Source organism: Pelodiscus sinensis, chromosome 4 (assembly GCF_052426305.1).
Source record: "Pelodiscus sinensis isolate ZL-2025 chromosome 4, ASM5242630v1, whole genome shotgun sequence".
Classification (NCBI taxonomy): Eukaryota; Metazoa; Chordata; order Testudines; family Trionychidae; genus Pelodiscus; species Pelodiscus sinensis.
In genome coordinates this window covers 124,564,441-124,583,589 of record NC_143055.1, presented here as the reverse complement: position 1 = coordinate 124,583,589, position 19,149 = coordinate 124,564,441, and the positions used below count along the sequence as shown (strand labels likewise).

The 19,149-nt window shown below is 45.8% G+C and overlaps 1 protein-coding gene across 4 annotated transcripts in view; it reads left to right on the top strand.

Moving 5' to 3' along the window:
• Positions 1 to 19,149, top strand: part of GPAT3 (glycerol-3-phosphate acyltransferase 3) — a 40,169-nt gene that overhangs the window by 7,508 nt on the left and 13,512 nt on the right. For all 4 annotated transcript variants that reach the window (XM_006110882.5, XM_006110884.5, XM_025181976.3 and 1 more), the window contains 4 exons: positions 11,338 to 11,410; positions 15,020 to 15,290; positions 16,858 to 16,932; positions 18,994 to 19,083. In XM_006110882.5, coding sequence (XP_006110944.3) covers positions 11,338 to 11,410; positions 15,020 to 15,290; positions 16,858 to 16,932; positions 18,994 to 19,083 — 509 coding nt within the window. The remainder of the gene's footprint in view (positions 1 to 11,337; positions 11,411 to 15,019; positions 15,291 to 16,857; positions 16,933 to 18,993; positions 19,084 to 19,149) is intronic.

Here is a 19,149-nt window from a genome sequence, read left to right as displayed (position 1 = left end):
GGCAGTTTTCCCTCTTGGTATTCACACTCCCCATCAACTACTGGGAGTGAACCACATCCACCCTACTGGTCCTACACTTAATAAGCAACTCTTCTTTTGATATGCTGGTATATACGTCCCTACCTCTGATTTCCACTCCATGCATCTGACAAAGTGGCTTTTATCCATGAAAGCTTCTGCCCAAATAAATCTATTAATCTTTAGGGTTCCACAGGACTGTTTTTGGTTTTAACATGTCAATTGTCATATGGCTAATGAAACTGGTGAATGTTACTTGCTTTCCTAATTATAGTTTTAGTGAATAATACCACTGTGTGAATTTGTTGGCTAAAATATCCGTTTTAAAAAATAAAACAACTGCTGTTTCTTCAGTACTAAAACATTTTGTGCGTGCCTGTCAGTTTTGCCAAGTGACTTCAGTAGAAACAATTCCTGCTCAGCAAAATATTCCATTTTGGTTTTTTATTTTCAAAATGCCACACTTTGAATGTTTGTTTAAAACCATTTATTAGTTTAAAATTTCATTTAGTGTTGAAAATGTTTAAAGAGTAAAAATCTAAAAGTTCCATTTTGCCAAAACCAAAAATGTATCATTTGACCAGAAGCGTATGAGCATTTCCAGCAAACCAAAAATCCATTATTCAGGCAGCTCTACTGGACAGTATCAGCAAATACCCTTTAACATTTTGGTTTTTGACATGCCTAGCTCTCTAGAGCTACGTAGGGTTATTTGTTAAACAATTTGTTTGAAGTATCTTTTATTTGGATTTTCTTTGAAATTTCAAAACCTTTAAACTTCTTAAATGTAGAAAATACTCTTTAAGTTCTCCTACAACTCCCACGTATGAGGGTTTCTAACATAGTTGTTTTAATTCCTAAAGTGCCTGTGCTTCAGGTACAAGTAAAAGGACATGGGCTAATGGTGGCTTTTCTGCCCCTCCACAAGACTATTGAAAAATTGCTTCACTTTCAGATTAAGTGCCATTTCTATTGGTACTGAAGTCTTCCTCTCCTACTTCCTCCTCCCTCCCCCAAAAAGCTTACAAAACGAGCATCCAAACTTCTGATCCAAATAAAACCTGCTTGCATCCATCTAAGATGGCACCTCTGAACAAATAGCTGAAACAAGGCCCGATGTTTCTAATGCTGTACTTCTGATAACCTGACTGATCTTTGCTTCTAATTGCTGTAGTTGTCCCTTAACTGCAGATTTTTCTTTGCTCCATTTTAACAATGCAACAAGACCCAATTTTCTTATGTTTGTTCTAATAGATGTTTAAATAGCACTGTGTGGAAAGCCCCTACTATGTTTCTAATTTGTGGTCTAGCTTTGCAGCATCTCTCAATGCATAAGGAAAGCCAAAATCAAATTGAGCTCAAACTAGAATTATTTTATTTATTTTTTGAGCAAGGATCAGTGCTAAACTAGGAGGGAAAGGGGTTTCTCTTTTGAGTTCTGAAGTCAGGTTTTTAGAGATGCTTCCCAGCAATTATGAGAACTCGTGTTCAGTATTGTGCTAATTCATAAGGATGCAGAAGTGAAATTGGTTCACTCTAAGAAATGTAAAACAGGAGTGTCTAAGGCATTTATTACAAAGGTCATGAAGGAAACTTTGTTTACGAAAGACTTGATAATGCCTTTCTCAACTAGGACTGACTTTGTCTTGTGACCTTCATCAGAGAAGGTCCTATTTTAGGTATCTGTGACTTTGTTTAGCATGAAAGATAGTCTGATATGCACTAAAGGAAGAATAGCTTTCTGAAACAGACTGCTCTGGTTTGGCTAAAGCTTTAGGCACAGCTCAAAGTATATAGCTGCTTAGCAATGGAAAGGCAGGAATAGATGGATGGTCAAAGGCTCTTTAGGCTGGGACCAGTGTGCTCAGCACTCAGGTGGCAGTTTGCACTTGATACAAAATTACTCTGAGCCATTAAGTCAAAATAAAATAAAAACCCTGCAGGGAGTTACAAATGGGGTTACCAGATAGTTTAACCAAAAATATCCAAGCCCCCCCCCCCCCAAAAAAAAAAAACACTGGGGCAAAAAATCTGTTAGAGGAGGGGGAGACCAAAGTTGTTGAGCAAAAAAACCAAAAAACAAAAGACCCCAACAGCATTTATTAAGCACCAAAAAAAAAAAAGAAAGAAAAGAAAAGGTTTTTGGCCAGTGGGCTATCTTGTTTTTCTCCTCTAGCCACAGACAGTTTCCCTGTGGAACCAGGTAAGCGGGGGGGAGGGAGGGGGGGAGTCTGGCAGGATGTCTGGGGGGACCCGGCGGGGGGTCCAGGGTCTGGGTCCGGTTGTTGAGTGTGTCATAGGGTTTCCAGGTGTCGGGTATTTTCACCTCCTGGCAGGGGAAAAAAATCAGAAAATACCTGCCATTTTAGGTGTCTGGTATTTTCTGAATTTTTTTTACTAGACAGGAGGCGAAAATACCGGACTGTCTGGGTCAATACTGGACACCTAGTAACCCTAGTGATGAAGGAATCTCATAAAACTGCATGACTGGTCAGTAAAATGGCACATAAAATTCAAACTTGATAAATGCCAACTATTACATATTGGGGAAAATATCTATATCTGTGGTACACCCTTACATTGAATACTGTGTGCAATTCTGGTTTACCCCACCTCAAAAACTATATTAGCATCAGAAAAAAATATAGAAAAGGACAACATAAATATTAGCGATATGGGAAAACTTCCATATAAGGAACAATTAAAAAGACTTGGACTGTAAGCTTGGGAAAGAGACAACTAAGGGAGGTGGGTGTGAGAGGTCTATAGAAATCATGAATGGTATGGAGAAGGTGAACAAGAGGGAGTTATTTATCCCTTCCCAAACCACAAGAGCCCTGGACGTCCAATGAAATTAATAGGCAGGATATTTAAAACAAAAATAAGGAAGTAGACTTTCACACTAAGCACAGTCAACCTGTGGAACTCATTGCCATGGGATCTTGTGAAGGCCAAAAATATCATTGAGTACAAAACAGAATTAGAGAAGTTCATGGAGGAGCTCTCCCATCAATGCCTATGAAGCCAAAATTATCAAGGATACAAACTCATCTTCCTGGTGTCCTAAGCCTCTGACTTCCAGAAACTGGGACTAGATGTCTGGGGGTAAAAAATTGCCCTGTTCACACCCTCTGTAGTATTCAGCACCAACTACTGTTGGAAGACAGTGAGGGTGCTGAAATAATTTTATACTGGGAGAACTGAAGGCAGAAACCACGTGTTTGGGTTGTTACTACTGTAACCCCCTTTTTCCTCCCCGGGTTACTCAGGAGCAGGTCACACTCACAGGTGTGCCTGGGCATCTGATGGTTTCAACATAAAAGGAGATTCTGAGTGCCACAGTGGTGATGTTGTTTAGTGGGGAAAACCTATCCACCCCCTTGCTGCAGTCCCTTGCTCATAAAGAATATACAATGACGGTGCCTCCACCTGTACACACTTAATGGTGTGCCTTGGGAACCTCTAGGTTCCCACCCCAGAATGTGCACTCCTCTGGACCCAGAGTCCCAGACGCTTGCGTGGGTGCACTCGAAGAGCTGCAGCTGTAGTGGAGATTCTCTGTAGGGAGTGTGTATGTGGGTCCAAGCAATGCAGCAGCTCTGGTTCACTGGGCTGGCCTCTCTGCCTCTTTGGACCCAGAGTTAGTCTGTATCTCTGAGGTCTGTCCCAGGCAGCACTTTCCCAAAGATGCCCAATTACTCAGTCTCCTCCTGTGTGCTGATTGTAGTGGTCCTGAGCCACAGGCCCAGACAAAGTCTCTCCTTCCTAGGGCAATCAGAAGCAGCCTGCTAGATCCCAGTTCCAAAGGCTCTCAGTCCCAGTCTGTAGCTGCAACCTAACAGCTCCTGGACTGGATAAAACTCCTCTACAGCAGCCTGGCTCATTTTCGTTCCCAAAACAATGGAAAAGTCCCCAGACTGCTGAACCTCTTTCCACACATGGAGAGACTCAGACCCCAAACACAAAAACTTCCTTCTGGTTTCTTCAAGGGCTCATGGGAATTGTAGTTACTGGGGCTAGATTGCAGCACACAGGATCTTCCCAGAAAATAAACAGAGGCACCTTTAGTAAGGGGACTACACTACTTTAAGGCAGGGGGGCATGGCAGGATCCCTAGTTTCCGTATCTATAAGGGACAGGATACTGGGTTATGGGGACCTATGGACATATTTGTTTTAAAAGTTGAAATTATTTGAAATAAAGTGCAGCATTTGCCAGGGATTACATTTCTCAAGCCTCCCCCTTAGAGATAGTCTGCATCACTGTGGGATTGTATGTAAATGCTTCAATTTTTTTTTTTAATGTATAGAAATCCTACATTGGTTTAACTTGATTCAGTAAAGTATATCCAGGCTAGTGCAGGAAATGGCTAAATCTGTCACACTTCCTTTTTTAGGTTTCACAACTGATTTAAAAAATATGAGCTACAAAAATGAGGCTCATACTCATTTCAGGGGCTGGGAAGTGCTGCTTTATTGGAGGTAGGAATGTGAACTGTTTGGCCCAATACAAACAAGGGACGGCTCCAGTTGTCTGGGCCTATGGTGTGGTGCGGCCGATCGGTCTGAGCAGAGCAAACTGCTGTGCTTTGGGAAGAGGGTGCTCTAGCCTGGCTATATAATGTCTAAACAGAAATAACATTTAACCAGTTAACTGATTACATAGGTTTTTATATCCCTAAGAGTGTCAGTACTTGTGTGGATAGCTCAGAGAGCAGATCTGATTCCAGAAACGTACTTAGATGCTTTTTGTCGTTAGCTTCTTGAAACAAGCACAAAAAGGGGGAGAGGGACACCAGAGAATCATATCAAACTTGCCAAAATCTTGCCTTATTACTTGTCAATAAATATCTTTGCATATCTTCTGAGTAATTGGGCATCGTTTCTTGGAAACGAGTGACCGGATGGAATATGTCCCTTTGGCGATGTCTACACTGCGCATTGTTGCGCAAGAAGATGTGCAAATTTGCATACCTAATGAGCCGCCATTTTTGTGGAAGGGGCTTTTGCGCAAGAAGGAGCTGCCCCTTTTGCGCAGGAGCCGTTCTGCTGCTTATTTTCAGGCAAAAGCCCCTTCTGCAAAATGGCAGCTCATTAGGTATGCAAATGAGGCGCAGCGATATTCATTGCTGTGCCTCATTTGCATATCCTCTTATTCAACAATGCGCAGTGTAGACGTCGTCTCAGAGCCTCAGGCCAAGCTACCACATAGTAGCTTTTTGTTGTAAAGAACCTGTACTCAGTTGTTGTTGTGCTGTAAATGGCTTGGTCCAGTCTACACTGAAAAACTGTAATGAGTGTTTTAACGGTGGTTCTGGTCTGGTGCCATGTTTGACTAGGTGATACAAGTGGAAGCACTTTCTCCCGCATAGTAAATACTCTTCCTACCAAAGCATGAATTCAAGAAAATGATGCAATTCACTTCCTTCTGTGTGCCCTAAACACATTTCAATTAGGGGTGTTAACGGGTAACCAGTTAAATGGCTACCTGGTAAGCATCACCCTTAATAGATGCTTATTGGGTAATGGTTAATCATTACCTGGGAGCAGCCCCATGCAGGGGAGGGGGATGGGGATGGGACTGGCAGGGACAGCCCCCATGTGGGGAGGGGGCAGGAGCCACAGTGGCAGTGTCTGTCTGCAGTGGGGACTGCTCTAGCCTGAACTAAGCAGGTAGGGGGACAGCTCCAGCCCTATTGGAGCCGCTCCCCCTGCCCACCATCCCTTCAATTGGTTAAATGTAGTGTTAGCGCTATGTTTATCTATTTCACCAATCAGATGGGATTTTACATCCCTAATTTCAATCTGACTTAATCCAGACTCTGGAGGGGTATAGCAGATCTTGTGTAGGAAGTGACTATGAACCTCCCAGATCAGACTATTTTAGAGCAATTTTTATGGAATGAAATGTATCCTTAGGAGATGTACTTGTCTGCCCTGCTCAATGTAGCTGTTAACTTGTTTGCGTCACACTACGCTTCTGTTTTTATTTGCCTGAAAGATCCACTGCCTCTTCTGCAAAGCATTGTTGTACAGAGTGGTGTTGCCACTTTGTGAACACTACAGATGCATGTCTCAATATCCTGTGTTTTTTTTTTCAGGATGGTTACTCAGGTCTGAACACAGCAGAAGTATTTGCTGCTGCCTTTAAAATAGTCCAGCAATAATATTAAACCTTACCAGGAATGTTTCCAAGTGAGACACTAGCTGCTCCTTCTAAACTCTAAATTGGTGTCTCTATAGATTCCCATCTTTTCTCCATGCAAAACAGGTAGAGATTCATACTTGTGTCTGATCAATACTTGAGTCTAAGGCAACTAGCTAGAAAAAATTATACTTCTCAAAATGTCTAGCCTAGACCAGTAATGAAAGATAGAACTTTACATTGTGATGCAAATTATTGTAATTCATAGTTTGCCATTTATTTGAAAAAGGTTATAGCTGACGTCGGAAAGCAGATCAGCCTGCCATAGTGCTTTGCACTGTGCTGATATAATAGACCTTTCTTGTCCAAAAAGTTTTGTCAAAGTCTTGGCAGAGGATGGAAGGGGTGAAGGAAGGGAAGCTGCATGTGATGGCATGAGCATCTTTGATACCTTTCGGTTGTTTCCTGGGAGAGGGAACCCAGGCACAGGTACGAATGCTGTCTACTTGAAGTGAAGTTTAAAACTTGAGAGAGGGGAGCATATCAATGTGACAGCAAAATATACTTGCTTGGCGATTTGAGTTGTCCTGAATTCTTGCTTCCTCCCTCTACCTCAGCCAGTACCTTCCTAAGCTTTCAGGAGCTTCAGAGGGGTAGCAGAGTTAGTCTGTAACTGGAAAAATGTAAACAATAGTCTAGCAGCACCTTAAAGACTAACAAACATGTAGATGGTATCATGAGCTTGCGTGGGCACAGCCCACTTCTTCAGATGAATGGACTTATTAAAGGACAAGTTTCAAAATAGAGGTGGAGTGCGGGGGAGAAGAGAAATAGTCAATTAGAGCCTCCATGCTATATGAAGTTGGTAGAGAAGCTGCAAATTGTTCTTAGTTCCCATTGTTTTTATTTTATTTATTTTTTTTTTTTTTATGTCATTAGGATGTGGAGTGTAGAAGGCCACCCAGCCAATGTCTTTATTCAGACCTTTTGCGATGGGAATCAAACCTGTAAGTGAAGTTAAGTTCCAAGGCTTCCCTATGTATACGGCTTCTGGAATTGGCTGAGGGCCTGAAATCGTACAATGACTTTGAGATCCACTTTTATTTTAAAACTGGATCTTTAATAACTCCATTCATCTGAAGAAGTGGGTTGTGCCCACAAAAGCTCATGATACCATCTACATGTTTTGTTAAGCTTTCAGGGTTAGCAACAAACACTCAATGTAAGATCAATCAAAGGTTTAATCCGTGTACATACACAACATTGGTTCTTGAACTAGCAGGTCTTTGTATTGGAAATGAAGGCTGAAGAAGCAAGATAACAGAATTTGTGTTATTACGTGTCTCTGGTCTTGGTGATCCAAGATGGAAACAAGCACTATATCCCACTGAGAATCGAGTGCTTTGAGTGCTACATAGCATAACACAAACACCAGTATAATAGACAATTGAAATGTACTAGTCCCTCAGACCAAGAAAGGGAAGAGCATCTTCAGACACAGACTTGCCAGCCTAGTGAGGATTGTTTCACCCTAAGTTCAAAGGGAGCAGGTGGTGACAAAGACCCATAAGTAGATATAAAAAAGTGATCTTAACAGAAGGCTAGAAGTTGGGGGAGGAAACGGTAAACTCCAATAAGGTTATAGGAGCAACAAGAGAGAACTGGGGAAATCTGCTCAACATATTAGATGTCTTCTCCACACGTGCAAGGAAAATGGGTTATAAGCAGGGAGTCTGAATGCACGAACGAAATGATGACAAATGTAGCATCACAGACTTGGTGGGATAAATTGCATGACAGGAGTAGAAGGACAGACAGGAATAACAGAGAGGAGGTCCTGCATTTTTGCATCAAGAATATAGATACTTGTTCTGAGGTCGGGAAGAAGATAAGCAGGCCCACTGACAAGAGCCGGGAGGCAACTGCCCCAGGGCTGACAATTTAAAATGGCCTGGGGCTCTTGCTGCTGCTGGTACATTGGCAGCAGTGGTAGCCAGAGCCCTGGGCTCGTTAACTCACTGCTGGAGCCCCAGGTAGCAAGGGTTGGCTGGTGGGAGGAGGGGACAGGGGAAGGGGCAGAGGAGTGCAACATGATCTTGGCAGTGCTGAAGGCTAGTGCTCCAGCCCCACACCGCCTGCCCGAGGTCCCTCCCTGTCCAGGAGTATGCATCCAATACGCCCCACACCAAGAGCCTGGCAATTCTGTCGGCCACCTGGAGGTGAGAGGCAGACCAGCCGACAGTCTCAAGATGAACATAAATGGGGAAGGGGAAATGGGTGACAACATGGTGGGGTCTAGGATAGACAACCGCAGCAGGAGTGTTAAGCTGTCCAGAGTCGTTCAAGACCGCGAGTACCAACCTCAGGGCAAACTGTTAAGAAGAGGGGCACAAACACCCAGTTGGTTGAGACTTTTCTCTATGTACGTTTCACCAACCAAATATGAATTGTAAACTCCTCAAGCCCTGTGATATAAACAGAGTATCCACGAGACTGTGTCTATCTTGACAAGTTTGCATTTGTCATCAACGGTCACAACAAAAAATAACACCAATACGAAGGTTACTCAGTCCCAAAGAACCAGGTAAATTGTACAGGTTGGACCTCCCTCGTCTGGCACCCTCGGGACCTGACTGGACCCAGACAAGGGGATTGGCTGAACGAGGGGAGGCTCCTCCCAACATGGCCCTTGCTGCCCCTGGCTAGGACTCCAGCCAAGCCCCACTGCTGCCTGCCCAGCCATGGCTCCCAGCTTGGGGCTCTGCGGCTGCCGGGGCCTGTGGCTGTTGCCGGCCCCCCCTCTATCGCTTGGCAACAGGGGGCCAGAGCTCCTTGCTGCACCTCCTCCCTTAACACGGGACTCCTGGCCGAGTCGTGCCCTCCCTCCCCCACTCCTGCCCTGTGGCCCGACCTCCTTCTACTGGGACTCCATGGTCCAGGAACATCAGATGTTGCTAGACCAGAGTCGCGGTTAAGGGAGGTACAACCTGTACTTCTGTCTTTAGTAGAAGATTTGTGCTTGTAGTTGATATGTAGCTCCATTACGCCATGAAGAAAGTGCAAGCCCTCTACTTACTAGGAAAAAGAGCTAATAACTGATGACATCAAGAAGGCTGAGATGTTCTCTGTGTGTGTGGTGTGTTTTTTTTTTTTTTTTTTTTTTTTTTTTTCAGACTTCTTTAAAAAGGCTGATTGGGACTAGATCAGTTAATATTAACAACTGGGGGGAAGGAACGCATTGCAGAATGGAGAGAGAATGGGTTAAAGAAGATTTAAATAAGTTAGATATATTCAAGTTGGCCAGTCCTTCACACTGGGATACTTGCAGAACTAACTGAAGCAATCTCAGAACCACTTTGGAGGAATCCTCTTTGGAGGACCGGTGAGTTCACGGAGGATTGGAGAAGGGCAAACGTAGTATTTTTTTTTTTTTTTTAAACATGTAATCGAGAGGACTTACGGGATTAGATGAGTTAGCCTAACTTTGGTACTTGAAGAGATACCAAAACAAAGGATTAAACAGTCACTTTTTAAAAAGATCCATGAGGCTAATAAGATTATAAGGAATAGTCCTTGTGGATTTATCAAGAACAAATCATGCCAAACCTACCTAACCTCCTTCTTTGACAAGTGCACTTGCCTAGCCTAGTGGATGGGGGTAAGTTGTAGATGACAGATTCTGATTTTTAGTAAAGCTTTTGTCACCCCTAAACACCTAGGAAAATGTGGTCCAGATTAAATTCCTATAAACTAGATGCACAGCAGGTTGAAAGATCATGGAGCAGCTATCTGCTGTCAAGCTGGAAGTACGTATCGTAGAAGGGACCCACATGGTCTGTCTTGAGATTGGTACTAGCCAACACTTTCAATAATGACTGAGTGTAGAGCATGCCTATAAAATTTGAAGATGGCAACAAATCGGGGGCAGGGTTGCAAGCACGCAGAACATATTAGAACTCAAAATGATCTTGACCAATAAAATAACTTGTCTAGAATCAACAAGCTGAAATTCAGTAAAGTGCAAAGTATTACACTTAATGGAAAAAATGTCTGACTAGCTTTGCTAGTTTGTATTCTCTTGCCTCAGGATGTCTGGGAGAGGTTGTTGGTAGGTTTCTCCCTCTGTGAAACTGCAAATGTGGCACCTAAGTTTGCTTCTCTTTACTGTTCAAAACAAGTGCCAAAGGCTGTTCAGTGGCATCATGCTAGACCTCCTTTGTGAGCCATTGGCCTAGGCTAGAGGAGATTAGTCACTAATACCATGTTCACCCTTTAAGCAATAACTTAGCACTAAAGTGCAGCAGGGGAGGTTTAGATTGGACATTAGGAAAAAATTCCTAACTGTCAGGGTGGTCAAATATTGGAATAAATTGCCAAGGGAGGTGGTGGAATCTCCCTCTCTGGAGATATTTAAGAACAGGTTAGATAGACATGTCAGGGATGGTGTAGATGGAGCTTGGTCCTGCCTTGCGGGCGGGGGGCTGGACTCAATGACCTCTCGAGGTCCCTTCCAGTCCTATTATTCTATGATTCTATGTGCTCAGAAATCATAATTGGCTTAAAAAGCCTGAGTCATCGTCTTTTTTTTTTTTTTTTAAGTGGGGGCGGGGGAAGAGCCATGGGTTTTCTTTCTTGATCTCTGATATTTGAGTATTTTGTGTGCACTGAGAACACTTTCTAGCTTATTTGTAGCCATGAGGGATAAAAATATTCCCTCAAAATTCCCTTCTCATCTACTCTAAACTGAGGTTCTACTGAAAAAAAGGAGACTGGCAGCCTGGGACATGGCTTACAACTGGTTTGTCTCCACTCTACTTGGATGCTGAAGACCAGTAATGAGGCCTTTTAAAAAAAAAAAAAAAAAAAAAAAAAATCTTGTGATTGTGTCCTTAACTTCTCATTCTGTTCTATTAAAGTTGGCAGAGTGAGTCTAGAACTACTGGCTTTTTTTCCCCCACTGACTCTTGCTGGCAGGATTTTTCATCTGTATCAAGACACTTAAGAACAGGAACCAAATCAGAGGTGGTGTGTGTGTGCCTTCTGAAGAGACAAACTTAATGCAGATGGCTGTCCAGGGAAATACATTCTACTTTCTTGAAGTTCTTTAATGGTGAGCAAATGTCACAACATCAAACACTGTCGCTTAAACACACACTCTTTTTCCCTCTTGAACAGTGGGCCACAATACGAATCCAGAAAGGAGTAAAAAAGAAGCAGGCAATGGCGCTTAAGAACTCTGCTTCCAGTGGTAAGAACTTTGAATGAAGAATGTCTCAGTAATATTAACTTGAGAAAATGGAGACCTGATCATTTTAAAATAGGGGGAGGGGGAAAGAGCTGCTAACCTTGTTCCTAAACGACTATTGTAAGCACACACAGGCCTAGCTAAGATTGGGGACCCATTATGGTCAGCACTGTTCAGCAGCACTGTCATACGGTTGCCAGGTGTCCGGTATTGACCCAGACAGTGCAGTATTTTTGCCTCCTGTCCCGTTAAAAAAATAAAAATAAAAAAAAAAAAAAAAAATTAAAGTATCGGTCACCTAAAATATCTGGTATTTTCTCTCTTTTTTTTCGCCTGCCAGGAGGCGAAAATACCAGACACCTGGCAATCCTACGACACTCAGCAACCGACCCAGCCCCCGGAAACGAGTTGAGAACAGCCCTCCCCATGACGTTACTTCTGCGTGCCCTTCCCCCTTTTCCTGCGTTCAGGGCTGGCTCTAGGTTTTTTGCCGCCTCCCGCCCCCCCCCGAAAAAAGTTTGGCCCCCTCCCCTTTTTTTTGTCCGAGGAGGGCGCACACAAAATGCGACTTGCTGGGCGTGAGTGCCCTGTATTGACACAGGTCTCTGACTTCTCTTTCATTCCTTTGCATGCCACTCCAACTTACCCACCTTTGGCTAGGCTGCTGGAGAGCCACCTGGGGAAGTAGGGGGTCGGGATTGCGTGCGTGCCTGGCCGCTATTCGTTGTCACCCTGCTCCCTAGCCACTTTGCAATGGCAGGAACGGCTGTTGTGACCGTTCTGCTCGCTGGGGCTTCCCTCCGAATTATCGCGTTCACACTGTCCCTGCGCGGTGGCGAGAGGCGAACAGGTCCTTTTATAGCACGTTCTTTCGCCGCCTCCTCCCCTGGCTCCCCCGGCCCTGGGGTGTCACTATGGAAAAATGACGAGCCTGCCTCCAGAAGGGAGATCCCCGCAACTTTGAGTGGGCTGGGCGGAGTGGAGGAACTGTGGCTCCTGGCTGCAGCCGGCCGGCTTGGGGCCGTGTGTGTGGGGGAAGGGGCTCGTGCGGGAGAGAGCGAGCCAGACCCAGCCACCCCTGGGGCTTTGGTAGCGCCTGGGATTAGCCGGCTGCCTCGTTCTCCCTCCAGCCAGAGCGGAGAGTTTGTGGAGGGCACCGCGCATTGCAATCAGGGAACCCCAGTGGGGAGCAGAGGCGGCTGCCCCTGATGGGGACCCATTAGAAACTAGCAATTCCTCCCCCGCAAAAAATAGCACCGGCCCTCTCTTCTCTCCCCCCCCCCCCCCAATTTTTCTCTGCTGCTTCATTCCTGGCTGGAGGGAACCGCAGTGGAGGGTGGCACGGCGGAGCGGCTGCGATCGCAGCTCTCCCACCGGAGCAGGCAATGGCTGTCTCCAGATGCTGATTGCTCAAGCACTTGGTGGCACCAGGCAGGAGGCAGCTGTAGTGGCAGCCGCAGCAGCAATGGGAGCCAGCTGCTGAGGGACAGCCAGGGGAAGGTGCCTGCCGCTTGCCCCAACCTGGAGCTGCCGGGGCCCGGGCAGGCGGCACCTGTGGCGGGGAGCCCATGCAGTGACAGCGCTGGGCCATGGGTGCCCTCTGGGTGCATCTGCGGCCGGAGGGACCGGAGGAGGGTCTTGCTTGTCCCTGGTGCTCGGGGGGGATGTGGCCCTGCCACGGTGGAGCCCCAGTGCCCACCGAGCCTCTGAACTCTGATCCAGTGAGCTGGGAGCTGGCTGCTGGGAGCAGCCACGATGGCTGCGGCCTGCCCCACCGGGCTCAGCATCACCAGGAGCAGCCACTGCTGCCCCGCGCTGGGGCCAGGTGCCCTCCCAGCGCCCCACCCTGCCCTGCCCTCCCAGCGCCTTGGGGCCAGGCACAGGCTCCAAGCAGCCGGGCGTGGGGCTCCCAGCTTGGAGTGGCCTCCGCGGGGCTCACCGTCTGCTCCTACTGTGGGCCAGAATGCCGCCTCTCCCTCTAGAAATTTGCTGGCCCTGCCCCCAGGAGCGGCAGCCCTTCTGACAACGGCCCACCAAGAAATTCCCGGTATCCTGCCGGGCCAATCCGCCCCGGCTCTCTTGCTAGCGTAATTAAACCAACCTCAAAGAGGGATGCTAGCTATGTTGGCAAGAGAGTATCTCCTGCCCACGTGGTCCTGTCCACACCAACACTTTTGTGTGCTGGTGACACTTAGGTGGTCAGGGAGATGTGAGTTTGGTCTTGTCACAACCCTGACCAACCAAAGTGGCAATATCGAGAGAGCCTGAAGCACAGGAGTCCAGTGACTTGCCCTAGGCCATGTAGTCTCTGGCCAGACTGGGAACTGATCTCTGATTTTGAATCCCAGTTCAGTGTCCCAACTACAAGGTCATTCTGCCTCTGAGTGAAATAGGAGACCACACCACCTGTGTGGCTAAGCCTCTATTGATTTCCTCAAGCCATCTTAAGTGAGCAGGATTTTCAGCTCTAGACAGCACTCATTTTTTGTCCCTGATCTCCAGGTACTTGGTGGTGGTACAATCTTTTTAATTATTCTACCATAGTAAAAACATTGGGCAACGACTAGTGCCATTTCTAATGCAGCTCTGAACAAATCCTTAGGTTTTCCTTGGCTCCCTTTGCATTACGTGGACAAAGGTCAAATGTTGCAGTTCAGTTGTTAAGGTCTTGTGAAATAAAGCAGGGGGCAGGGCTCTGCGTTCTTACAGGAACTGTTGGCACAGCTGCCTGCAGAATTTTTCTCTAATGAGCAAATACAGTTGTGGCTGGTGAGCCACTTCTGACCAGGGTGCTGCTGAACTAGTGCCAAATGTAGGCTAGCTGCAAGTCTGGCCAAAGATGAGCAATTTTCAGCACCTCTTCAGGTTTGAGCCACAGTTGGTGCTCCAAGACCTGGTAGCTTGGGTGGCGCGGAACAAAGATGTCCAACACAAACAGGTGGTAGGTGTAGGAAAGATCTTGGAGAGAGGAGAATGTATACCTTAAATAAGGGTTTGCTGCAGTGGGGGTGGAAGGGAGGAGAAGCTGTGCCTAAGTCACCTTTCTCGGGAAGTGCCAAAGAGCCTTGGAGTGAATGTAATCTACATTGGCAGGCTCTGTTGCACTGCCAGAGTGGTGTAAAGGGACCTTAATGTAAATGATGTCGGGTATCTATTTTATACTTCATGTGGAACACATCTTGGTCTAGTCCTAAAATGCTATTGTTGAAGTGGCAAAGCATATGTGTCTTTCAGAATAATTTCAGCAAGCATAAGAGCACATTACCTAGATCATCCCTGTGGGTAGATACATGTAGCTGTGTGAGGATGCATGGTTTAGCTTCTAATGGTCATCCTATATCAGGCTTTAGAAACATGCATGGATTAGCGAACAAGAAGATCTGCATTTTAGGGAGGCGGGGTGGGGGGAAGATGGCAGGGGTGGGGAGAGGTATGATGACTGGCCTGTCTTATAATATATGCGGATATTCCATGACATGCCATTCTGGCAGTGTAATTTGCATGGCTTTGATATTTAGCTCAATATCTGAGCAGCAAGTAATTCCTTGTGACAACAGAACTGCTTATATCCATTCTTCAATTATCTAGTCATTTCCTCACACTTCTGTTAAGGTATCATACAGAGAGATGAGACCACTATGGAGAAGGAGATTGCGGGCCTGCGCCGAGTCGACTTTGAACTTTCTGATGTCTTCTATTTCTCCAAGAAGGGAATTGAGGCTATTGTGGAAGATGAAGTCACTCAGAGGTTTTCTTCAGAGGAACTGGTATCCTGGAACCTCCTCACAAGGACTAATGTCAACTTCCAGTACATCAGCCTCCGGCTGACCGTAGTGTGGGTCCTTGGGGTAGTTGTGCGCTACTGTCTCCTGCTGCCTCTTCGGTGAGCCAAACATGGGGAGACTAGGTTTTCGTGTGTATGTGCATGGTGAAGCACTGGAATTCACCCAGGCCAGTAAGGGGTTCAGCCAACACTTCTTGCAGCTCTGAGTACTGTACCTCACAACCCTGACACCAATAGACAACTTACAAGAATGGCAGTCTCGCCCTGGCTCCCACCACCCGCTTCCTCTTTGTAGGGAGACCTCACTGACCTTTTAGCCCCAAATTCTCCCCCTAAAATGTCTTTCTGCAGCCCCTCTTATGGTAGTATCCACAAAACCTTCTCTAGTTTGCTGCTTCTTTAAAGAAGCAGCAGAGAGAAGCTTGTTAACTTAGCTGGGGCTGACAATTCTTCCATTTCAGTCAGAGCACTGAGCGGCTTTATGGTAAAAGACAAGTTTCTTAACAAAAGGCCATATCAAGTGTAAGAAATACAGTTAGAAACACACATAAGGAAAAATACTCTCCCAAAAATCACCATTTTATGTCAGAAGGCCGCTGCCTTGGTCTAGGCAGGTTTCTCACCCAGAGTCAGTTTCCAGATGCTATTGGCCATCTTGGAGAATAATGGATAAGTTTTGGGTTCTTTTCCCTGCTCTTTTACACAACCTATGAGAGAAGACTGAGAAGGGGACATGGTAGCAGTTTTCAAGTATCTAAAAGAGTGTTACAAGGAGGAGTGAGGAAAAATTGTTCTCCTTGGCCTCTAATGCTAGGACAAGAAGCAATAAGCTTAAACTGCAGCAAGGGAGGTTTAGGTTGGACATTAGGACCTAACTGTCAGGGTGGTTAAACACTGGAATCAATTGCCTAGGGAGGCTGTGGAATCTCCATTACTGGAGATATTCAAGAGCAGGTTAGATAGACATCTGTCAGGGATGGTCTAGATAGCACTTGGTCCTGCTGTGAGGGCAGGAGACTGAACTCGATGACCTGTTGAGATCCCTTCCAGTTCTAGTATTCTGTGATTCTATATAATCTTCCAAGGGATGTCCCCAGATAGTTTCTTTCCCCTGTAGGGCATTGACTCCATAGCAGCCGTGCTGGCTTTTCCCCCCTCTGATTTCTACAATGCAAATGCTCTTCCTGCAATCTCAGAGACAAATGAATAGCCCACTGTCCTTGGCCAGGCCTGCCTTGAGGAGTTGGCCCCTTTCCTTTGGCTAGAAGACATTGTTGATCAACTTTCCCTAAGATGACTGGTTTGAACATGTTAGTCACATGGCATCTATATAATTTCATGTAATTAACTGCACATGCATATAGAATGCAAGAATATTTATTAATTATCAGGAAAAACTTAATAAATGGTCTAGTAGCACTTTAAAGACTAACAAAACATGTAGATGGTATCATGAGCTTTTGTGGGCACAACCCACTTCAGACGACCATAATTATCAATGAGTTATGTTTTTCAATGATATTACATGACACTTTTTAGACAGTTTGACACATATATATTTGGCTAGTATATTTCACTTTCATAACCTCAATTGCCCTAATTCACCTCCAACAGGGATCTTCTTGCTGCAGGCTAACCATCTTGTCGCTTTCTTTTTCATTTTTAGCGCTGCATTGGCTGCCATTGGGATTGTTTCAATGATTGTGGGAACCACACTTGTAGGGAAGTTGCCAAATAGCAGGTAAGTGTGTGGTGGTTTCCCTGGATTAACAGAAGACTTTTGGAGAACTTGGGATATACCCTGCCCATACCACACCTGTCACATCCATGATCAGGCATCTGTGCCAAGAATGAGAAGTTAATATTGTGGGTTTTTTCAACTCTTCCTCTAAAACTGCCAATTTACAAGGTGTCTGCAGGGATGCTCTGAAGAACTTGTAATAGAATAAAAGTTTGAGGCGGGGACGGGAGGGCAATGTGACCGAAGTTGCAAAGCTGAGAATGTGGAAGACCTAGTTTAGGAGGGGACTTGAAGCTGCCTGAAAAAGGGGAATCTTGAATTGTTCCCATATTGAGGGCAGTTAAGATCACCTAGTCTGAGTTCCTGCATAAGGCAGGCAGTGGATTTTCACCCGATTCCTGAATTAAGCCCAGTGGCTTCTAGTTGGAACTACAGCAAGTCGAATTACAGCAATCATGACCTGCTCTGTCAACTTGCACTGAAGACATTTTGGTTCCCAACCAGCCTTGGAATTGGGGAAGGTGGTTTTCTGCCTCCCCCAGTCCTCAGCTGTGCTGAGCAAGAGTCCTAGAACCAGTGAGCTGAAAGACTGGGAGGAGTCTAGAGAAGAAAGGAGGTCAGATGTGTAGGCTGGTGAAGATTACGTGGTTATGGACATGAAGCTCTAAACTGAGGCCTCAAGAGAGGAGATAGGATAGCCTCTAAGAACAGAAGAGACCTAGAGGCTGGACTCATGTGATGTTATATGAGGGGGGAAGACAGGAGGCTGTGTGGAAGGTGATGAAATCTAACCAGGAAGGCAGTTTGGATCCCATTGAGTCATTTGGTGGGGAAACAGGGTTGGTGAAAAGTGCCAGAGATTGGAATAAGGTTGATTGGAACAGATTCCAAGAGGGCAGCATGATGGGCAAGGGAAAAGGTGAGAATAAATATAGAGCATTGATGTATGAAGAGAATGTCCGCAGTGGTGAGACTGGGCAAATGTGTGGCACTGAGCTGGTGAGAGGAGAGGCTGACAGAATGCCTGGGAGCAGAAGCTGAAGGGGGAAAACAAGACACTTGAAAGACAAAATGGGGGAAAGCCAGCGGGGGCGGGGGATAGGTGTGAGGCAACAAACAAGGAAAAGGTGGGTTAGCACAGGTGCCACAGCTGAGAATGAGTGAACAGGTCCGACAATGCTGCAAAGGACTAGAATCCAGCTCGTGGGCCAGAGCCGGGCTGGCTTTGCAGGTCCAAGGGAAATTAGGCCACTTTTAAAAGACAGCCATGATCGCTGAAGAGAGAACTGGGAGAACACACAAGTTTCCTTTCCCAGTCACTTTTGGACTGGATTCATGCTTAATTTCTCCACTGCAGTAAGTATTGTGTTAAGGTAATGGAGAGTCTGTCTTGGCCTAAAGGGCCTTTCATTACTGGTGGCTGTCAGGAGAGTCATTTGATTTGTTTGGGTGCAGGCTGAGTTGGCAGGGATGGCAAACCATAAACTCCGCTTCTTGCTTATGCAGTGAACTTGCTCATCATGGAAATAACCAATAAAACCTGAAACCCCGAAGCCATGCTAGCCGCTGTTCAGAGCAGCAGTGAAGTATAAACACTTCCTCTTCCACCTGGTCTCGGTCTGCATGTGGTTCCTCCCCAGGCTCGCCAGAGGAACCTGGGAGGTCTCTGCTATACAGGTTGGCTCTTTGCCAGTGGCATCGTCACTCTCTTTATAGATGAAAGCTCCTCTGGGGAATCAGTCTTGGTTGGGCTGCCTTTCTGCTGGGGTGTGTATGTAAAATAACTTCAGGGAGGTGCTAGGCTCGCTGGAGTAGAACTATCTAAACAGACAAGACTGAGTTGGAGGTGAAGTGACTTGGCCAAGGTGTTGCAGCAGGTTGGTGGCAGAGCTGGGAATAGGCCCCTAGAATCCCAACCCACTGCTTGGAACATGTTACTATTGCAATAAAGGCTTTGGCCTAGTCCTTGTAATTGGAACACTTTGCAAGCACTGCGGAAAACCACTTCAATATCGCTGCCTTCCAGGAGTGCTTAGAAGGATAAATGTGCATGTCTTTCAGATTTAAAGATTGGCTAAGTGAACTGGTCCACCTGACATGCTCCCGGATCCTCGTCCGAGCTCTGTCTGGTACTATCACCTACCATAACAAGTAAGTTTGTGTTGTGCTCTACTACTGTAAAGGGGGTACACAACTCTAGATTGGGGCAGGCACCAT